Source organism: Gopherus flavomarginatus, chromosome 3 (assembly GCF_025201925.1).
Source record: "Gopherus flavomarginatus isolate rGopFla2 chromosome 3, rGopFla2.mat.asm, whole genome shotgun sequence".
Taxonomy (NCBI): Eukaryota; Metazoa; Chordata; order Testudines; family Testudinidae; genus Gopherus; species Gopherus flavomarginatus.
Window position 1 is genome coordinate 1,794,172 of NC_066619.1, and position 19,304 is coordinate 1,813,475.

The window sequence follows — 19,304 nt, forward strand, 5'->3', positions numbered from 1 at the left end:
TTACAGGGAATGAGTTAAGCAAGGGGGCAGGTTTTTATCAAGGAGAAACAAACACAACAGTCACATTGTACCCTCGCGGTCATGAAATTGGTTTTCAAAGCTTCTCTGATGTGCGGCACTTCCTGGTGTGCTCTTCTAATCACCCTGGTGTCTGGCTGCGCGTAATCAGCGGCCAGGCAATTTGCTTCAGCCTCCCACCCCGCCATAAACGTCTCCCCCTCACTCTCACAGAGATTGTGGACCACACAGCAAGCAGCAATAACAATGGGGACACTGGTTTGGCTGAGGTCTGAGCGAGTCAGTAACGTGCACCAGCGTCACTTTAAACTGCCAAATGCACATTATACCACCATTCTGCACTTGCTCAGCCTGTAGTTGAACAGCTCCTGACTACTGTCCAGGCTGCCTGTGTATGGCTTCATGTGCCATGGCATCAAGGGGTAGGCTGGGTCCCCCAGGATAACGACAGGCATTTCAACATCCCCAACTGTTATTTTCTGGTCTGGGAAGTAATTCCCTTGCTGCAGCCATTTAAACAGAGTAGTGTTCCTGAAGACGTGAGCGTCATGAACCCTTCCTGGCCATCCCACGTGGATGTTGGTGAAACGTCCCTTGTGATCCACCAGTGCTTGCAGCACCATTGAAAAGTACCCCTTGCGGTTTATGTACTGGGTGCCCTGGTGCTCCTGTGCCAAGATAGGGATATGGGTTCCATCTATCGCCCCCCCACAGTTAGGGAATCCCATTGCAGCAAAGCCATCCACTATGACCTGCACACTTCCCAGAGTCACAACCTTTGGTAGCAGCAGCTCAGTGATTTCTTTGGCTACTTGCATCACAGCAGCTCCCACAGTAGTTTTTCCCACTCCAAATTGGTTCCCGACTGACCGGTAGCTGTCTGGCTTTGCAAGCTTCCACAGGGCTATTGCCACTCGCTTCTCAGCTGTGCGGGCTGCTCTCATCTTGGTATTCTGGCGTTTCAGGGCCGGGAAAGCAAGTCACAAAGTTCCATGAAAGTGCCCTTACGCATGCAAACGTTTCGCAGCCACTGGGAATTGTCCCATACCTGCAACACTGTGCGGTCCGACCAGTCTGTGCTTGTTTCCTGGGCCCAAAATCGGTGTTCAAAGGCTAGAACCTGCCCCATTACCAGCAGGATCTCCAAAGCGCAGGGGCCCATGGTTTGGGAGAATTCTGTGTTCATATCCTCATCACTCTTGTCGCCGCGCTGCCATAGCAGCCTCCTACTTGCCTGGTTTTGCAGGTCCTGGTTCAGCATAGACTGCACGATAATGCATGAGGTGTTTAAAACGTCCATGATTGCTGTCTTGAGCTGAGCAGGGTCCATGCTTGCCGTGGTATGGCATCTGCACAGTTCACCCAGGAAAAAAGGAGTGAAACGATTGTCTGCCGTTGCTTTCACGGAAGGAGGGGTGAGGCTGTACTCAGAACCACCTGCGACAATGTTTTTTGCCCCATCAGGCATTGAGATCTCAACCCAGAATTCCAGTGGGCGGGGGAGACTGCGGGAACTATGGGATAGCTATGGGATAGCTACCCACAGTGCAATGCTCCGGAAATCGACGTTAGCCTCAGTACATGGACGCACACCACTGAATTAATGTGCTTAGTGTGGCCGTGTGCACTCGACTTTAAACAATCTGTTTCCAAAAATCGGTTTCTGTAAAATCAGAATAATCCCGTAGTGTAGATGCCCTAAATGGTCTCTGTGACGGTGCTGCCTGTGGGAGCCAGTTGAGGTCACTCAATTAGAGTGAACTGCAGACAGAACAGGGAAGATAAACCCCAAAAGCTGGTGGTTGTTCCAATACTTAGATTTACCAAGCTGGAAGAGAACAGCTTCTATAGTACCTCACTGGTTACTTAGAAGTTCAAACACCACAGTTCCCTTAAAGTGCCCAGCCTCAGGCCTCCATCCAGACACACATGTCAGATATGATGATGATTCCTGAAAATCTTATCTCATCATATAAATGAAAAGGTTCTTCCAATCCTAAAGGATCAGCCACACACCCAGGTCCAATTATAACTTAGATCTGACTCAAAATACATGCTTATATAGCCAATTCTTATTAACTAAACTAAAATTTATTAAAAAAGAAAAGCGAGAGAGTGTTGGTTAAAAGATCCACATACATACAGACTTGAATTCAATTCTTGAAGTTAGATACATATGAGAGATGAGCTTGTAGTTGCCAAAAGTCCTTTTAGAAATAGTCCATAGGTTATAGTCTAATGTCCATATCAGCGTGGCTCCAGTCAGTGACTGGGGATCTCAATCCTTGCGGCTTAAGGTTTTCCCCTCTTGAAACCCAAAGCAGATCTGAGATGAAGCAGGATCATGTCCCAGAGTTCTTATACATTTCCAGCAGCCTTTGGGCCTGAGAAAACAATAGGCTTAATTCTCCTTCCAAACATCCTGGCAATTAGCACAGGGTAATTTATTCATTAAACAGTTCAGACACAGGTTACCACAACCTTCAGAGAGTCATAGAGACAATAATACTATTTCACTCAAGTATCTTCCTAAATGCTAATATTCCTTTTTTGATCTTTGAATTAAAGCTATAGCAATAGACAAGACTTGTTTGCTTACATCACAAGACCTGAGCAAACATCCACCCTTCTACCTCTCCCAATGCAGACTTGCATTTCAAAGCTCTATTCATTAACAGATCTTCGGAACCAGTCTCTACAGTTCACCCATGGGTCTGGTCAATCTGTGAGTTGATCGACTCTTTCTGGCCCTGTCATCTTTCAATGAGATATTATATCACACTCATAACTTCACAGTCTCAGTGCCACAAGATGGAACAGACTCCACCCCCAGGAGGTGTGTGGGTTACACAAGGCAAGTCTGCCATGTTAGCAGATCCCCTGCCTCCGCCCCTGCCTCTTTCTGAGCCCCAGCCCCTGATCTGGTGAGCACAGGAACAGGGTCATCGGGGGGAACCACAAGGAGACGAAGGCGTTGCAATGCAGAGTGTCACTGCACTTCACTTTTAGGTGCCTAGAAAACTACAGGAACATCCTGGGATCTACAGAGCAGAGTGTGGCACCTGGGCTCCCTGTACAGGGACTGGGCAGAGACAGATGCCCATGACTGCAATCCATGAGCCCCACCCCCTCACAAAGAGAGGTGTCTCAGGCCTGGTTTAGGTCCCGTGAGCTGTCAGCTGGGGGCACAGTGACTGCATCGTGCGGGCAGTTGTAACACGCATGTATGCAAATCATGCACGTCTATTTCCATACACTGCTGTGCACAGGCTGTTCTGAAACGTGGTCGTGGAACTTTATGGAATTTTTGAAATGGCACCTTCATTTCTATTGGCTTCATCTTCCTTCTTCTCCAGCCCGCTCTGTGCCGGCCCCCGAGGAATGTGCAACTGCCTTTGCTAATGAAGCTAGCAGGACTTGCGCTGTCCTTGCCTCTGCTAGTGGTGCCCGGAGTGTGGTGTCTCTTGTCTCTGATATTTGAGCAAGGTTTTGGGGGGTAATATTACTGCACTAGGACCTTGGGGAGGTCTGCCAGCAGGAGCTAGTATAGTGATGGGTGCTATAGAAAAAAGGCAGAGAAAACCTCTTCTGACACCACTGCTATAATAATGCAGGTGTGTTCAGATCTCAGCCCTCGGCTTTCTCATTTCTCTGAGCCATGTGGTTCACTGGGGTGTTGGACAGGTGTTCTGTAGATCTGTGCAGAACTGGTGGGAAGCTGAAAAGACCCAGCAGGGGACTGAACAGAGAGGGGCCCTGTCATAAACATATAGCTAAGGGTAGCATAAAATCCCTCCTTGTCCTGTAAAGGGTTAATCCCTCCTTTACATGTAAAGGGTTAAGAAGCTCAAATAACCTGGTTGGCACCTAACCAAAAGGACCAATAAGGGGAGAAAATACTTTCAAATCTGTGGGGGAAGGTGTTTGTTTTGTGTTCCTTTGTTCTCTCCGGGTCAGAGAGGAACCAGGGCAGGGAAAATACATCTCCCAAAGCCATATCTGAACTAAGCATCTAATATTACAGAAATAATAAGTAATAGCAAAAAATTAATTAGATTAGCTTTTGTTATAATAATAGGAGATATACCTATCTCCTAGAACTGGAAGGGATCTTGAAAGGTCATTGGGTCCAGCCCCCTGCCTTCACTAGCAGGACCAAGTACTGATTTTTGCCCCAGACTCCTAAGTGGCCCCCTCAAGGATTGAACTCACAACCCTAGGTTTAGCAGGCCAGTGCTCAAACCACAGAGATATCCCTCCCCCTTGCTGTAGCTCATTAATTTTCCCTGTGCTAAGAGGAAGATTTATCCCTGTTTTTGTAACTTTAAAGTTTTGCCTAGAGGGGAAATCCTCTGTGTTTTCAATTTGATTACCCTGTAAATTACCCTCCATCCTGATTTTACAGAGGAGCATCTTTTACTTTTTCTTTATAATAAAGTTGTTTTTTAAGAATCTGATTGGGGTTTTAGTGTCCTAAAAACCCAACGGGCTGGTCTGTCCTCACCTTGGTCACTCTCAGGCCTCCCCAGGAAAGAGGGTGACGGAGCTTAGGGGGATGTTTTGGGGAAACAGGAGCTCCAAGCGGTCCTTTTCCTGAATCTTTGTCTAACTCACTCGGTGGTGGCAGTGATACCGTCCAAGGACAAGGAAGGATTTGTGCCTTGGGGAAGTTTTTAACCTAAGCTGGTAAAATAAGCTCAGGGGGTCTTCATGCAGGTCCCCACATCTGTACCCCAGAGTTCAGAGTGTGTGGGGGGGAACCCTGGCAGGCCCAGAGTGAATTCTCTGGACATAGCCAGCTGGCAGCCTAAGGGGCAGGAGCCTGTGGATGGCTATTGCAGCTACGGTGCCCTAGACACAGGGGATGAGCCTGGGAAGTGGGCAGCGTGCTCACTCTGGGGCTGAGCCCAGGAGAAGGGGCTGCTGTACAGGTTATATACACCCAGCAGGGACTGTGCCGGGGCTTGCAGCCCAATGTCCCCCACAGTTGGAGCATCCTGCTAGCCGGAGCTAGGCAGTGACACGTGGGGGAGCCTGTAATGGTACACACTTGGACTGATCCCAGCCAGGACAGCCACTGCCAGCTGATGGCCTGCAATAGGGGATCCTGGGGAGGGCTCCGCCGGCATGAGGCTGGAGGCTGGAGAAGCCGAATCCCTCTGCTGAATGGCCCTAGGGGCCAAGGTAGGAACCGCAGTGCTGGACCTTGAGGTGTAGGCTATTGGCAACTTCTCCTTTGAGCCAGCCCTAGCAAAGGCCCCTTCACTTTAGCTGGGGGTCCAAGTGGTCACCAGAACCCTGCAGGGTGAGCTCCCAGAGGGCCCAGCAGCTGAAGCATCTTCAGCACTTGCCTCCACATTGCAGGGTGCTCAGTGCTGCTGGGCACCGTAAGAGAGCTGGTGCAGCACAGCACAGAGCAGCCAGGCGAACCACCAGGTGCCCTTGGGTGTTGCTATGGCTCCAATAGGCGTTGAGGGCAGAGGCTATGGAAATCTCTGCTTTCCTTGCTGCAGGACTGGAAGGTCTCAGGCTTTGTCTCTCTTTGGGTAGGTCTACACTGGAGTAATTTTCAGCTTGAGCAAATGCACCTGCGCTAGATATGTGCTAAAAACAGGAGTGTAGTTGTGATGGCACAACCGGTGGGACAGTTGAGCCACCCCGAGTGGACTCCCGCCTGACTGAGACCCGGAGCATGTACCCAGGCAGCTAGCGTCTCCTGCTGCTGCTACTTTGCTACTTTTAGCATGCCAGCTTGATCAGATCTAGCAAAGGTATGCCTGCTCGAGCTGAAAATTACACCTCAGCCCCCGTGCAGACGTGCTCAGAGGCATCCCTGAATGGAGCCAGGCAGGTCATCCTTCATTCACTGGTAAAGCTGAGGAAAATGGGACCTCTGTTTTTGGCCATCTCGCTTGCCTTTTGACCCGAGACTCCAAATTGCCCAGGGAGGTTGTGGAATCTCCATAATTGGAGATTTTTAAGAGCAGGTTGGACAAACACCTGTCAAGTTTGGTCTAGATCAGTGGCCCCCAACTTTTTCCTCTGGCAGGAGCCAGACGAAAGACCATGGCAATGGATGAGCATCCGCTGAAATGCTGCTGAAATTCAGCAGCATTTCAGCGGCGATGCCTCTGGATGATGCTGCTTGTCGGCGGCAAGTGGTGTCATCCAGAGACATTACCGTCAAAATGCCACAGAATTTCGGTCACATTTCAGTGGGTGCTCATCCGTCAATCAGTAAGTGGATGCACTTAGACACCCCCATGGGAGCCATGGTGCCCGTGGGCACCGTGTTGGGGACCCCGGTCTAGATAATACTTAGTCCTGCCTCCAGTGCAGGGGACTGGACTAGAGACCCCTCAAGGTCCCTTCCAGTTCTATGATTCTATGAGTCTAAGACTGCATTTGTCAAGGCCAGAGAGAAGGATGTTGCAATACTGAGATGATGAGACCCCGGAGGAGAGGTGTAGCTGTGGGGATGGATAGAAAAGGCCTATCTTAGAGATGCTACTCAGAAAGAATTGGCAAGCTTTTGCCCTGGACCTAGATCCTCACCTCCAGGCTGAGTCAATGATGACGTCCCGGTTATAGGCCTGAGTGAGAGGCATGATGGTGGTGTTGTCCACAATGATAGAGAAGAGAGGGAGCAGGGAGGGCAGATTAGGAACTGGGTTTTAGCCATGCTGAGGTCAGGATGATGGCTAGACCTCCAGGAGGAGATGCCAGGGAGACTGGTTGAGGTTCTAGGTGGAGAGAAGGAGACAGGTCTGGAGCACAGAGGCAGATCTGTGAGTTGTCAGCATAGAGATGGTAGCTGAATATGTGTTTGCAGATGAGATTACTCAATGTAAACTGCTGGGAAATGTGCACATTGAGTCTAAGTTAGTCAGACTGTAACTGGCAGAGTCATCTCAGTGTCAGCCATCTGGAATTCACCAGTCATGCAAAAGGAGATGGACCCCTCCTGAGACTCCAAGTGTCGGTGTAGCTAGAGCAGGAACCGTGCTCAGTCAGAACAGGGAAAGTCACAAGGAGGCATTCAGCAGGGCTGGGCTCAGCAGTGACTAACAGGAGCTAGGGGAGGGAGAAAACTGCCCCCAGCTTTCTTTCAGTTACCTCTGCACCACATCAGAAGTCCCTCCCATCCTCAGCATGTAGAACTGATAAATGAAATTGTTTTTAATTGTTCACTTCATTAATGTAACTTCTGTTCACCATTCACTACACTTGCCTACACTGTAATTTCTGTTCACTGTTTGCCATCGACTACACTTGTCTATATTGTAACTTCTGTTCACTGTTTGCCATATTGTAATTCAAACCCCATTTTAAAACACTCACTCCATTTTGTAAAAGCTTCCTCCAACCTTCATTTTTGCAAACCCTGCTGTACTCTTATTAGTTTAGTTTAGATGTGTGACTGAGGTATGTGTGGATGATGGAATCAACCTCCAGCCCCAGCCTGTCCTGATGAAACAGAGTTCAAACCCCACTGGCTGAAGATGCAGACAAGAGCTCTAACAAAGTAAGCAGAGTCCACCCTAAAAAGAAAAGGTGCAATAGAAGGAAGATCAAAGCCAGGTCCCAGGCTGAAAGTCAGGCCTGCAATTGAGGGGTGATCAGTCACCAAACCCAGAGGCAGCCTGACACAGCAAGACCTAGAGACTCTGGATTCAAACTAAAATCTACACAAAGGATGGGTGAGATGGAAGACGTTGGAGGGTAACATTCTGCTGCCAACATGGAAGGGCATCGGTGCAAGCCCAACAGAGACCCAGCTCGTCCTTGCGCCCGACTTTCCTGGCCAGTTACCACCACAAGCTACAAACCCAAGCTGCAAAATCAAGCCATGAACCAAAGCTTTCTTCAGGACTGGTAACTATGCAGCAGCTGCAGAACGTCTGATGGATGTGTGTGTGTGTGTGTGTGTGTGTGTGTATTAGGTATAATGTGAGTGTATAAGGATTAAGATATTAGTTATTGGTCATAAATCAGATTGTTATTATAATAAATGTGGCATCTTTGTCTTGCCCCCTGAAAAGATCCTGTGTTGTTGTGTCTGTACAACAAGCAGCACGGGCCAAGCCCTCCACAACCAGCAGTAGGACAGTGGTTGTCAGACCCAAGGGCATTTCAGCACTGAAAACAGGTGTTAGATATGATGAAACAGGCAGATTTTATAACATGTAAGTAGGGGAAGTAAATTGAAAATGGTGAATGCTACATTCCTAGCCAGGGATTATTGTAAATCGTATTGATAAGAGATTCAGCCATTTGCCTGAGGCAATCAGAAATCGTTATATTTTCCCTTATTTAATTTGATTATTTTTATTTTGTGGCACTCTCAGCTGGGCTAAGAATTCTACAGAAAACATATGGAGCTTTGGGCCCTGCCCCCAAGAACTCACAGTCTAGATGACGAGCTTAGTCATACATAAGAACATAAGAACGGCCGTAGCAGGTCAGACCAAAGGCTCATCCAGCCCAGTATCTGTCTGCCGACAGTGGCCAATGCCAGGGGCCCCAGAGGGAGTGAAGCCAACAGGCAATGATCAAGTGATCTCTCTCCTGCCATCCAGCTCCACCCTCTGACAAACAGAGGCCAGGGACACCATTCCTTACCATCCTGGCTAATAGCCATTAATGGACTTAGCCACCATGAATTTATCCAGTTCTCTTTTAAACCCTGTTATAGTCCTGGCCTTCACAACCTCCTCAGGCAAGGAGTTCCACAGGTTAACTGTGCGCTGTGTGAAGAAGAACTTCCTGTTATTTGTTTTAAACCTACTACCTATTAATTTCATTTGGTGACCCTAGTTCTTGTATTATGGGTTAGTCAGGCTCTAATCTAGCCTAGGACTGGGGGGTAAGGAAGGGTAACAGAAATCAGATGTCCCTGCTACTCATCCTGGGTGCCTGAGTGTCTTGGGCCCTGTCCTCACTAGAAAAAGAGGCGTGTTCTTACCTGGTGTTAACTGACGTGTGTTAACTGACATGAGGGAAAATGCTAGTGAAGACAAGGTACTTTGTAGCTTTGACCCAAGGGATCAGGTCAAGGTAAGCTCTGCACACACACACACACACACACACACACACACACACACACACACACACACACACACACACACACACACACACACACACACACACACACACACACACACACACCCCGTCTTTACCCTTCAGGCATGGCACACTCCCCATCACTAAAGTGCAATGCCCTGTACTTCCCTCCCCTGAAGCACATGCACAAATCCTGGGCAGTGTGAACAAAGAAGTGCCTCTGCAGTTCACAAAGGCATCATGCACAGAGACCACATCCTGTCCCTGCAGCTGCTCTTCACTCTCTGGCAACCTCACCCTCAGAGCAAAACACCTCTCTGCACTTGGCATATGCAGCCCATGGTGCCCCCAGCGCTGTGCAGATGTCACATTGTGCTGCACCTTGCACTTTCCAGGGAGAACAGAGCTCCTCTGGCCCCAGCTATCCTGGCCCAGAGAGGCACAGTGACCTGAATTGATTTTCAAGAATTAATATCGATTACAACCAGGACTGGGATGAAAGACCCGTGTGAATATAAGCCCCCCCAACACACACACTCCCACCCCCCAAAGCCAGGGGAGGGTTCCCCCCAAGGGATCCCAGGCACAGTTTGCTTCAAGAAAGACTAAGACAGCAGCCACACTCAGGAAATGCCGCTTGGTTGAGAAACAGCATCTGCCATAGCAGATATTGGCATAGAAAGTAGATTATTATGTTTGCAGGTGATACCAAACTGGGAGGGATTGCAACTGCTTTGGAGGACAGGGTCATAATTCAAAATGATCTGGAAAAACTGGAGAAATGGTCTGAGGTAAACAGGATGAAGTTTAATAAAGACAAATGCAAAGTGCTCCACTTAGAAAGAAACAATCAGTATCACATATACAGAATGGGAAGAGTCTGTCTAGGAAGGAGTACGGCAGAAAGGGATCTAGGGGTTATAGTGGATCACAAGCAAAATATGAGTTAATAGTGTGATGCTGTTGCAAAAAAAGCAAACGTGATTCTGTGATGCATTAACAGATGTGTCGTGAGCAAGACATGAGAAGTCATTCTTCCGCTTTACACTGCGCTGGTCAGGCCTCAGCTGGAGTATTGTGTCCAGTTCTGGGCACCGCATTTCAAGAAAGATGTGGAGAAATTGGAGAGGGTCCAGAGAAGAGCAACAAGAATGATTAAAGGTCTAGAGAACATGACCTATGAAGGAAGGCTGAAAGAATTGGGTTTGTTTAGTTTGGAAAAGAGAAGACTGAGAGGGGATATGATAACAGTTTTTAGGTATCTAAAAGGGTGTCATCAGGAGGAGGGAGAAAACTTGTTCACCTTAGCCTCCAATGATAGAACAAGAAGCAATGGGCTTAAACTGCAGCAAGGGAGATTTAGGTTGGACATTAGGAAAAAGTTCCTAACTGTCAGGGTAGTTAAACACAGGAATAGATTGCCTAGGGAAGTTGTGGAATCTCCATCTCTGGAGATATTTAAGAGTAGGTTAGATAAATGTCTATCAGGGATGGTCTAGACAGTATTTGGTCCTGCCATGAGGACAGGGGACTGGACTCGATGACCTCTCGAGGTCCCTTCCAGTCCTAGAGTCTATGAGTCTATGGCTGACCCTGGCCAGCTCCTGCTTCACCAGTGCTGAAAAGGGCCTGGCCCCGGACTGCCCAACACCCATTAGAGAAAGGCTGCAAGACCCTCATTTCACCATCACCTTGCCAGAGGTCTTGCCCAGTGCCCTCTGAAGCCATGTCCCACATGGGACCCATCATGCCTGGGTGGGTGGGGAAAGTGCTAGTCTGCCCTCCCACTGCCCTACATGGGTCCAGCCCTCTTGCCAATGCCAGTCTGGTCTAGGGAAAAACCCTGTCTGCCTGCCCCAGCTGCCTGCCCCACTGCATACCTCACAACAGGCCTGAATTTTGCAGGACTGTCCTGCTTTGGCCCCCAAACCCCTGGCTTGGTTGAAGTAGAACATTTCCCACATCAACCTTGCTACCTTAAAGACGAATCAATTACCATGGGTGAACAAAAATACCGTTACAACTGAGTGCGCGCACGTAGTCACAAAATTGTAGTTCATTTCTTGTGCAGAGTCACAACGCCATATTCCTCTCTCAGGTGACACTCTCACTGTTTGTTTAAATGGCTCTCACCCTCAGTGTTATTAAAAACTCAACACCCAGCTTAAACATCACATCCAGCAGTAATTGTGTGAGAGTTGTAACCCGAGAAGTAGTTCAGAAAGCCACAACCAGCCGCAAGACCTGAGTGCTAAAGGAGGAACAGTAGGGATAGGCCTGCCGTAGTGGTAGTGCTGTCTCCAGTAACTAAACATTCAACTTGCACATAGTTGAGAAATCGAAAGATTACAAAGAAAAGCAAAGACTCCATGGCAGCAATGATGGATGACGACACCCAGGCTCCACCAAAGGAAAATGTAAAAAGTCTTTATCAGTTTAAAGACTCGTGGCAGGAATAAGACCATTTCCTAGAGAAATCAAGGAGAGGGCTAACACTGGTTTTTGTGAGCTGGTAATCCTAGTGGATACAAGGGTATTCACACCATATTGCTACAGAGAAACGTGCAAGCTGTGCCACAGCTACCATAGTCACAATCAGCAGCAGCTTTTTTCCCACCTGCTGGGTCAAACATGCATGATGGTGTAACCAAGGCTGAAGTTTTAGAGGATTTCTTTGGGAGTAGGACATCCCTTGTGCTAGCAGCGATCATGTTCGATCTTTAGTCAAGAAAATGTTCCCAGACTCCAAAATTGCCAAGAGCTATGAGCATGCTCCCCCCCAAAACAACCCATGTTACACAAGGGGAAATCGCACCTAACACCTGACAATGTACAAGGTGGGACTGAAGGCCCTGAATGACAGTTTGGCACTGGATGCTAGTTTGGAGAAGTCTGAGAAGCATTTTCCAGTCTTGGTTACATATGAACACCCAGAAATCGGCTGTACAGTGACAGAGTTTTTAGCTATTGTTTCTTAGAATCATAGAATATTAGGGTTGGAAGAGACCTCAGGAGGTCATCTAGTCCAACCCCCTGCTCAAAGCAGGACCAACACCAACTAAATTATCCCAGCCAGGGCTTTGTCAAGCAGGGCCTTCAAAACCTCTAAGGATGGAGATTCCACCATCTCCCTAGGGAACTCATTCCAGTGCTTCACTACCCTCCTAGTGAAAATGTTTTCCCTAATATCCAACCTAAACCTCCCCTACTGCAACTTGAGACCATTGCTCCTTGTTCTGTCATCTGCCACCATTGAGAACAGCCGAGCTCCATCCTCTTTGGAACCTCCCTTCAGGTAGTTAAAGGCTGCTATCAAAGCCCTCCTTACTCTTCTCTTCTGCAAACTAAACAACCCCAGTTCCCTCAGCCTCTCCTCATAAGTCATGTGCTCCAGCCCCCTAATCATTTTTGTTGCCCTTCGCTGGACTCTCTCCAATTTGTCCACATCCCTTGTGTAGTGGGGGGACCAAAACTGGATCCAACACTCCAGATGGCCTCCCCAGTGCAGAATAGAGGGGATAATCACTTCCCTCGATGTGCTGGCAATGCTCCTACTAATATAGCCTAATATGCTGTTGGCTTTCTTGGCAACAAGGGCACACTGCTGATTCATATCCAGCTTCTCGTTCACTGTAATTCCTAGGTCCTTTTCTGCAGAACTGCTGCTTAGCCAGTCGGTCCCCAGCCTGTAGCAGTGCATGGGATTCTTCTTTCTTAAGTGTAGGACTCTGCACTTGTCTTTGTTGAATCTCATCGGATTTCTTTTGGCCCAGTCCTTTATTGAACACTGAATAACTCTCAGGAATTGTTTGATGGAACCAATGTGCTACCAAAACAACATGCTGACTGGATTAAATGTGCTACATAGTCAGCAGATAATGCTGCAAGCATGCAGAGTAAGCACAACAGTATATTGTCTCAAATTGAAGCCAAGCAAACAACGAACGAGGGAATGTGTATATGTGATGCAGTAGGGACTGTCTGTGTGGGGAGTGGGAGAGCAGGGGAGGACTTTAGGAGATGGACGATGCCAGAGCCTGTAACCTGAGCTAGGTAAGGGAGGGGAAAGGTCAACACCTTTGCCCGGGAAGGGGACAAAGGAAGGGTGTGGCAGGAGGGAAGCAGTTGGAGTTTGGGGCTTGGGGCTGTGTGGGCGGAATTCAGGGTATCCTAGCTGGGATCCAAGCACCCTGAAAGCCCAGAAGGACTCGGTGGAGGGGTCCTGACTGTGCCTGCAAGCTCTGCTGTAACCTGTGTTCCTGTTGTCCAATAAACCTTCTGTTTTACTGACTGGCTGAGAGTCACTGTGGGTCCCAGGAAGAGGGGTGCAGGGCCGGACTCCCCCACACTCCGTGACAACTGGTGGCAGCGGCGGGAGATACTGCACCCCGTGGACGGCGCTTCCTGCAGTAAGTGACTGGGGAGCAGTAAAACGAAGGGGTGGTTAACCCCTGGGAGTGTGTGCCCAGTGAGAAGGACTTTGCAGTAACAGGGTCCCCCGGGGGATTGCAGCGAGCGGTCCCAGGGGCGGAGGAGTCTGCAGCTCGACCCTGGCAGAGAGGTGGTGACCTCAAGAAGGGCTGGTGCACTAGGGGTCCCCTGGAAACCGTGGGGAGCGGCGAGCACCCCGGCCTGTGAGTGGCCAGCAGGAAGATGTATGCCAAGCGGCGCAAGTGTGACCTGGTGGAGCTGTGCAAGCAGAGGGGGCTGCACCCAGGGAGACGCACCAAGGACCAGCTGATTGCCCAGCTGGAGGAGGGAGACCGCATGAATGAACGGAGCCCTGTCGCTGAGGGAAGCAGCCGAGCAGATGCAGCGCAGGCACCAGTGTCTGTCCCCGCTGGGAGTGGTCAGCCGGCGGACGAGGGCTTCCCGAGACCCCCCCTTCCTAGGCGTAGAGGAAGGGCGGGGAGGAGCCCAGTGTATACCGAGGGCACCATGACACCCCCGGCCAGCAGGGGATCTGCCCGGCGAAGCCCACCCCCCAGCAGGGGATCCTCCCGGCAACGCTCGGCATCCGTGGAGCGGATGCGGCTGGAATATGAAAGGGAGCTGAGACGGGAGGAGCTCGAGTTAAAGAGGCGAGAGCTGGAGGAGAAGGCGAAACAGCGTGAACATGAGGAGAACCAGCGCCAGCGTGAGCAGGAGGAGAAGGAGAACCAGCGTAAACATGAGCGGGAGGAGAAGGAGAAACAGCGTAAACATGAGCTGGACCTGGCCCAGCTGAGGAGCAGTGAGGCCCCAGCTGCGGTGAGTGAGGGGGGACCCAAGCCTACAAAGAGCTTTGATAAGCACTTGCTGCCCCGGCGTAAGGAGGGGGAGGACATAGATACCTTCCTGACGGCCTTTGAGAATGCCTGCGAGCTGCACAGGGTTGACCCTGCAGACAGGATCGCAGTTCTCACCCCCTTACTGGACTCCACAGCCGTGGAGGTGTACAGCCGACTGAAAGGGGCGGAGGCAGGGGACTACGAACTGTTCAAACAGGCCCTGCTCCGCGAGTTTGGGCTGACTCCTGAGATGTACCGGAAAAAGTTCCGGAGCCAGCGTAAAACCCGTGAGGTTACATACCTACAACTGGTCAACCGGGCGCAGGGGTATGCCCGCAAGTGGACAGCTGGGGCCCAAACTAAAGAGGACCTGCTTGACCTATTCATACTGGAGCACCTGTACAAGCAGTGCCCGTCCGACCTGAGGCTGTGGTTGATGGACCAGAAGCCGGAGAACCCGCAGCACGCAGGCCAGCTGGCCGACCAATTTGTGGACAGTCGGGCAGGGGATGGCAGGGAGGAGTCTCGAAGGAGCAGGCCTGCCTCAACGCAGAGAGAGAGTCAACATGGGACCTCCCAAAGGGGGCCTATGGAGAACCCCCCCAAAAGGGGAACATCCAGCGGCAGGTCCCTCCGACCCACTCAAGGGGACCCACGAGATATGGGCTGCTATCGCTGTGGCCAACGAGGTCACATACGGGCCCAGTGCCCCAAGCTCAGGGACAGACCAAGCAGACCCAACCCGCAGAGGGTGGACTGGGTAAAAACCCAATCGGAGGAGGGGCTACATTCCCAGGAAAGGGGGGTTGGCAACATACCACCTATGGATGCTCCCGGTTCCGGGTTTTTGGTTTACCGGGTGGGCGCGGGGCTGCCCCTCCGGAAAGAGTGCATTGTTTCCCTGGAAGTGGATGGGAGGAAGGTCACTGGGTACTGGGACACGGGCGCAGAGGTGACGCTGGCCCGGCCCGAGGTGGTGGCCTCAGATCGGATGGTGCCCGACACCTACCTGACCCTGATGGGCGTGGGCGGGACCCCATTCAAGGTACCCGTGGCAAGGGTACACCTGAAATGGGGGGCCAAGGAGGGCCCCAAGGATGTGGGGGTACACCAATATTTGCCCACTGACGTGTTAATGGGAGGGGACCTTGAGGACTGGCCTACTAACACCCAGAGTGCCCTGGTCGTGACTCGTAGTCAGAGTCGGCAAATGGCACTGCACCCCGAAAACGGGGAAGGTACTCGACCTGAGGTGCAGGACCCTAACTCAGGGAGCGGGGAACGCCCAGGGGCACGGTGCAGAGAGGCTGCGGCCTCAGACCCAGCCAGCAAGGGAGAGCCGGTCCCCATTCCTGTCCCAGCTGCTGAGTTCCAGGCCGAGTTGCAGAAAGATCCCTCCTTGCGGAAGCACCGGGACCGGGCTGACCTTAGTGCGGTACAGACCATGAGGAGAGGTTGCAAGGAGAGGTTCCTGTGGGAGAAGGGGTTCCTGTACCGAGAATGGGCTCCCCCAGGGGAAGTAGAGTCATGGGGGATCAGGAGGCAGTTGGTGGTTCCCCAGAAGTTCCGTCACAAGCTGTTGTACCTGGCCCATGACATCCCTCTCGCAGGGCACCAGGGAATCCGGCGCACCAGGCAGAGGCTGCTACAGAACTTTTACTGGCCTGGGGTCTTTACCCATGTCCGACAGTACTGCCAATCCTGTGATCCCTGCCAGAGGGTGGGGAAGGCCCGGGACAAGGGGAAAGCAGCTTTGAGGCCTTTACCCATCATAGAAGAACCTTTCCAGAAGGTGGCCATGGACATAGTGGGACCTCTCAGCAAGACGACCCGGTCAGGGAAGAAATACATCCTGGTGGTGGTGGATTTTGCCACTCGCTACCCCGAGGCGGTGGCCTTGTCCTCTATCGAAGCAGACACAGTGGCAGATGCGCTGCTGACAATTTTCAGCCGGGTGGGGTTCCCCAAGGAGGTCTTAACGGACCAGGGGTCCAACTTCATGTCGGCCCTGCTCCGGTCCTTATGGCAGAAATGTGGGGTCCAGCACAACTGGGCCTCAGCGTATCACCCCCAGTCCAACGGGCTGGTAGAAAGGTTCAACGGGACGCTGAAGATGATGCTAAAAACATTTATGAACCAGCATCCGCAAGATTGGGACAAGTACTTACCTCACCTGCTGTTTGCGTACAGGGAGGTACCCCAGGAATCTACTGGGTTTTCACCTTTCGAACTGTTGTATGGAAGGCGGGTGAGGGGGCCCCTAGACCTGATGAGGGACGAATGGGAGGGGAAGGCCTCTCCCGAGGGAGAGTCAGTGGTGGAGTATGTCCTGACCTTCCGGGAAAGACTGGCCGAGCTCATGGGCCTGGCCAGGGAGAATCTGGCCCGAGCCCAGAGGAGGCAGAAGGTCTGGTATGACCGCACAGCCCGAGCCCGTGCCTTCGCCACCGGGGATCAGGTGATGGTTCTCATCCCCGTGAGGAGAAACAAACTCCAGGCCGCCTGGGAAGGGCCCTTCAAGGTTATCAAGCAACTGAATGAGGTAAACTATGTGGTGGAGCTGTCAAACCGGGCACATCACCGTCGGGTGTACCATGTGAACATGATGAAACCATACTATGACAGGGGGAATGTGGTGTTGGCCGTGTGTGGACATTGGGAGGGGCAGGGAGATGACCCCTTAGTGGATCTATTCCCTGGGACAAAAACTGGTTCCCCCCTGGAGGCGATTCCCCTCTCTGATCAGCTGACCCCGGGCCAGCACGCTGAGATCAGAGGGGTGCTGCATCTGTACAGACAGCTGTTTTCCAACCAGCCTGGACGCACTAATTTGACTGTCCACCGGGTGGAGACCGGGTCACACCCCCCTATAAGATGCTCCCCTTTTCGGGTCACTGGTAAAACTGCCCAGGATCTTGAAAGAGAGGTCAGGGACATGCTGGCTTTGGGGGTGATCCAGCCGTCTTCCAGCCCTTGGGCCTCGCCAGTAGTGCTGGTTCCCAAGAAGGATGGGTCAATCCGGTTCTGTGTGGACTATCGAAAGCTCAATGCCATCACCGTATCTGATGCCTACCCTATGCCCAGGCCTGACGAGCTCCTAGACAAGCTGGGAGGTGCACGGTACCTCACCACTATGGATCTTACCAAAGGCTACTGGCAAGTGCCGCTGGACGCAGATGCCAGGCTGAAATCGGCCTTTATCACCCCTCTGGGGCTCTATGAGTTTTTGACCCTGCCCTTCGGCCTCAAGGGAGCGCCGGCCACCTTCCAGCGCCTGGTGGATCAGCTACTGAGGGGGATGGAGAGTTTTGCCGTGGCGTATATTGACGACATCTGCGTCTTCAGCCAGACCTGGGAGGACCACGTGTCCCAGGTTAAACAAGTCCTGGACCGACTCCGAAAGGCTGGGTTAACAGTAAAGGCTGAGAAGTGCAAGGTGGGGATGGCTGAAGTATCTTACCTGGGCCATCGGGTGGGGAGCGGCTGCCTGAAGCCGGAACCAGCCAAGGTGGAGGTGATCAGAGACTGGCCTGCTCCCCAAACCAAAAAGCAGGTCCAGGCCTTTATTGGGATGGCGGGGTACTATCGAAGGTTCGTGCCCCACTTCAGTGCCATAGCCGGCCCCATCACTGAACTGTGCAAAAAGGGGAAGCCAGACAAGGTGATCTGGACTGAGCAGTGCCAGGAGGCTTTCCGGGCGCTGAAGGAGGCTCTGGTTAGCGACCCAGTTCTGGCAAACCCAGATTTTGACAAACCCTTTATGGTGTTCACCGATGCCTCAGACACGGGACTGGGGGCGGTGTTAATGCAGGAGGATGAAAAGGGGGAGAGACACCCCATCGTGTACCTGAGTAAGAAGCTGCTACCCCGGGAACAAAGCTACGCGGCCATCGAGAAGGAATGCCTGGCCATGGTGTGGGCCCTTAAGAAGCTAGAGCCATATCTCTTTGGGCGACACTTCACCGTGTACACCGACCACTCTCCCCTGACCTGGCTGCACCAGATGAAAGGAGCCAACGCCAAGCTCCTGAGGTGGAGCCTGCTCCTGCAGGACTATGACATGGACGTGGTCCATGTGAAGGGAAGTGCCAACCTGACAGCGGATGCGTTGTCCCGGAGAGGGGACCCTGAACTTCCCCAGGTCACTGGGCAGAGTGACCCCGCTCAGTTCAGTCTCGAAGGGGGGAGAGATGTGATGCAGTAGGGACTGTCTGTGTGGGGAGTGGGAGAGCAGGGGAGGACTTTAGGAGATGGACGATGCCAGAGCCTGTAACCTGAGCTAGGTAAGGGAGGGGAAAGGTCAACACCTTTGCCCGGGAAGGGGACAAAGGAAGGGTGTGGCAGGAGGGAAGCAGTTGGAGTTTGGGGCTTGGGGCTGTGTGGGCGGAATTCAGGGTATCCTAGCTGGGATCCAAGCACCCTGAAAGCCCAGAAGGACTCGGTGGAGGGGTCCTGACTGTGCCTGCAAGCTCTGCTGTAACCTGTGTTCCTGTTGTCCAATAAACCTTCTGTTTTACTGACTGGCTGAGAGTCACTGTGGGTCCCAGGAAGAGGGGTGCAGGGCCGGACTCCCCCACACTCCGTGACAGTATACAGGGGAGTGCCTCTGCCAGCCTGTGCACCTAATGGCCAAGCATGCCTCAACATCACTGCAGATGAATGACGAGCATTTGATATGGACATTTACTACCACTTTCAGAGACGTGTCAAAAGAGCGGCATCACTGAATGAATACAGGGCATTTTGCAACACTAGTGTGAAGAAAATTGAAGCATATGAAAATACGTTGCTGTCTTTGGAGGGATCTACTGAACGCACCTTGGCTAATCGCAATGGGCTCTACTACTGCTTTGTCTGTGCCTTTGACGAGGAAGAGCAAAGAGCTGCTGTTGGACCACAGGAACAAAGAATCCTTTGACAAAGGCGTATTTAGTGTTTTTGCATGCGGTGCTG

At 51.6% G+C, this 19,304-nt stretch overlaps 3 protein-coding genes across 6 annotated transcripts in view; 2 read left to right on the plus strand and 1 right to left on the minus strand.

The window, feature by feature from the left end:
• LOC127046504 (uncharacterized) overlaps positions 1 to 15,123 on the plus strand; it is a 257,859-nt gene extending 242,736 nt beyond the window's left edge. Inside the window, exon 3 of the mRNA XM_050943624.1 lies at positions 14,850 to 15,123. Coding sequence (XP_050799581.1) covers positions 14,850 to 15,115 — 266 coding nt within the window. The 3' untranslated portion in view covers positions 15,116 to 15,123. The remainder of the gene's footprint in view (positions 1 to 14,849) is intronic.
• The window catches only part of LOC127046476 (receptor-type tyrosine-protein phosphatase kappa-like), a 119,407-nt gene that overhangs the window by 91,256 nt on the left and 8,847 nt on the right, over positions 1 to 19,304 (minus strand). The window lies entirely within an intron of this gene.
• The window catches only part of LOC127046543 (chromatin assembly factor 1 subunit A-like), a 52,860-nt gene that overhangs the window by 2,540 nt on the left and 31,016 nt on the right, over positions 1 to 19,304 (plus strand). The window lies entirely within an intron of this gene.